A 2,319-nucleotide genomic window follows, 5' to 3' on the forward strand; every position below is an offset into this window, starting at 1 on the left:
CAAACAATCCAGATCCTCAACATGCGTGGCCGCTGACTGCATCGCTGCACTTTGACATACCTCCGAATGCAGACCTTTAATCATGCACTTGTTCATATTCGTATGAACAGCCTTATGCAAACACTCGAGGCTCTCAAAGTACAGCTTGAATGTCTCCAGAGGTTAAGTCAAGAATTTATCAAGCGATTATGAGCCTGAGTGAATATTTAGGCCGATACCAGTCATTCGTTGATTATTGGTATTAATAATGGCCGATAAAATAAATCGAATACTTTGGTTCTGACGCAGCCTCCTCTCTGTCTGTAGTCACTCTGTGGTCTCAGTAACGTCCCGCCCACAACTCGCTCTGATTGGTTACAAGTCATGAGTAACAGCCAACCGCTGACAGCGATTGTTTACGCAGAGGGACAGACGAGCACATTTACAGACTCAGTGAACCAGCAGAGCGACGAGGTGGCACATGATGCTGAAGCTGTAACAAACACCACTGGAACATATTTCAAGACTATGCTAGGCTAAGGCTATCGCAAAAAGGTCTGCCGTGACTTGCAGCCTGGTGCCGACGCTAACCAGATCTCCACACGTCTCACCAGCAAAGACAGAATCTGCAAAAGCTAAAGAAGCCCAGTCATCACCACAAATTTGGACATTAGCTACTTTCACAGATGCTAAAGCTATGCTAACAGCTAGCAGCTAAGTCAGACGTCAGCCAGTTTACCTTGAAACAGTTTCTGGAAAAACAAAACCAAATAATAGGACTGTTATAGGCAATGAAATTGATAGAACAGTGAAAAATAAACAAAAGAGCAGAACAGGACTTCGTGATAAAACACAATGACAGGGTAGAGCGGCTATATTTGTCGACTGTCCTCCGTTTTTTTTATGGCCGGTGGAAGATATTGTGGCTTTGATAATTATGGGTAGCAGCATGACTGGCTGCCCTGGAAATCACAGGAACGATAATAAGCTTTATAACGAAGCTCGTTATCTGAAAACACCTCCCAGCCCCCGCTGTCATCGACCATTATCATCATCTTACGTTTGGTATTTCTAACAAAAAAAATAAAACAAAAAACAAAAAGCTCTGACAGACACACATGCCCAGGACTAAATGACGTTAAAGTGAAGTTAGGGACCAGCTTCACATGTTGGTCAAGGCTTGAAACGTCAAAGCTGCTGGATGAGTGAATCAGCTGCGAACAAACCACAATCTGTAAAATGTTGTTAAAGCAAAAACGAAAATCAATCAAAGCAGATTTAAGCCACGACTGAGCTGTAAGTGATGTGCCGTGTCTGAAAGTCCTCCTCACCGTGACCTTCCTGCCCTCCTGTTCCTGCTCTGCCTCTTCCCCGTCCTCCTCGTCCTCCTCCTCCTCTTCGTCGTTGAGGTACAGAACATTCTGGACACCTGCGTGAGCCGGGCGGACCTCCAGCCGGTCCCAGTCGTCCATGTCGCCTGAGGACAAAGCACAGCACGGCGGGGCTGAGAAAAGGCTTTCACCTGAAAGAGCAGACTGTGCTCGAGTTGTCGCTGTGCCACACGACCACTCGCTGATAAAATGTCAGATCAGGTAACGCAGCAAGACGGCAAGCATGTTCATTAGTGCCACGACCGGAGATGTTTTGTTTGTTGGCGGGCCCTTGTGAGGTTAGATAACATTCGCTGCTGTCTACCTGCAAATAGGTTTCTGTCCCAAACGCGGCACGAACGTTGCATCCGATGCTTCACGTTAAACCACAAAAAGCAGGTTTAAGAGCGCAACCAAGCCCTTTAACGAGGGCCCGTGTAACTGTAGCGCGCCGACATTACGGCCTCACCTTCCCTGTCCAGGATGTAGTCTCGTGGGAACATGATGCCGCAGCCCATGATGTCACCCTTGAAGCAGCGAGGACCGAAAGCATCTCCAACGCCGCTGCCGTGGAAGATCTTCCCATCATCTGTCGCAGGGGAAGAGAAAGAAATAAGCATCGGGTTGTCCGGTTAATTCAGAAACTAACCCTGGAAAGAGTTTTTTTAAAAGCACAACCTTGACTAGAAGTAGAGACGATTCAAAAATGCTTCAAAACAGAAAGAGTAAAAACGAAAGCTGGATTTTATGGGTGATTGTTTAAGTTACAAAAATGTGAATAAAACAGTTTTCTAGGTGCTATCAGGTGTCACCAATAAAGCTAGGGCCACAAATATAACAGATATTTTGATATTTACATTTTTACCACCTCTACAAACTCCACACTCTTCACTGCTGCATGCATCTTCCAACAACTTGCTCCTCTGTGTACCGTTCATGAACTACGCTGCGTTTAAAACACACCTGATCA

At 45.9% G+C, this 2,319-nt stretch overlaps 1 protein-coding gene across 2 annotated transcripts in view; it reads right to left on the reverse strand.

Annotated features, from left to right (window-relative positions):
- The window catches only part of spryd3 (SPRY domain containing 3), a 74,661-nt gene that overhangs the window by 3,732 nt on the left and 68,610 nt on the right, over positions 1–2,319 (reverse strand). For both annotated transcript variants that reach the window (XM_008293793.1, XM_008293792.1), the window contains exons 9-10: positions 1,819–1,938; positions 1,311–1,456 (exon numbers count right to left, since the gene is read on the reverse strand). In XM_008293793.1, coding sequence (XP_008292015.1) covers positions 1,311–1,456; positions 1,819–1,938 — 266 coding nt within the window. The remainder of the gene's footprint in view (positions 1–1,310; positions 1,457–1,818; positions 1,939–2,319) is intronic.

The sequence above is a fragment of the Stegastes partitus genome, unplaced genomic scaffold (genome assembly GCF_000690725.1).
Source record: "Stegastes partitus isolate 25-593 unplaced genomic scaffold, Stegastes_partitus-1.0.2 Scaffold913, whole genome shotgun sequence".
NCBI classification, from domain to species: Eukaryota; Metazoa; Chordata; class Actinopteri; family Pomacentridae; genus Stegastes; species Stegastes partitus.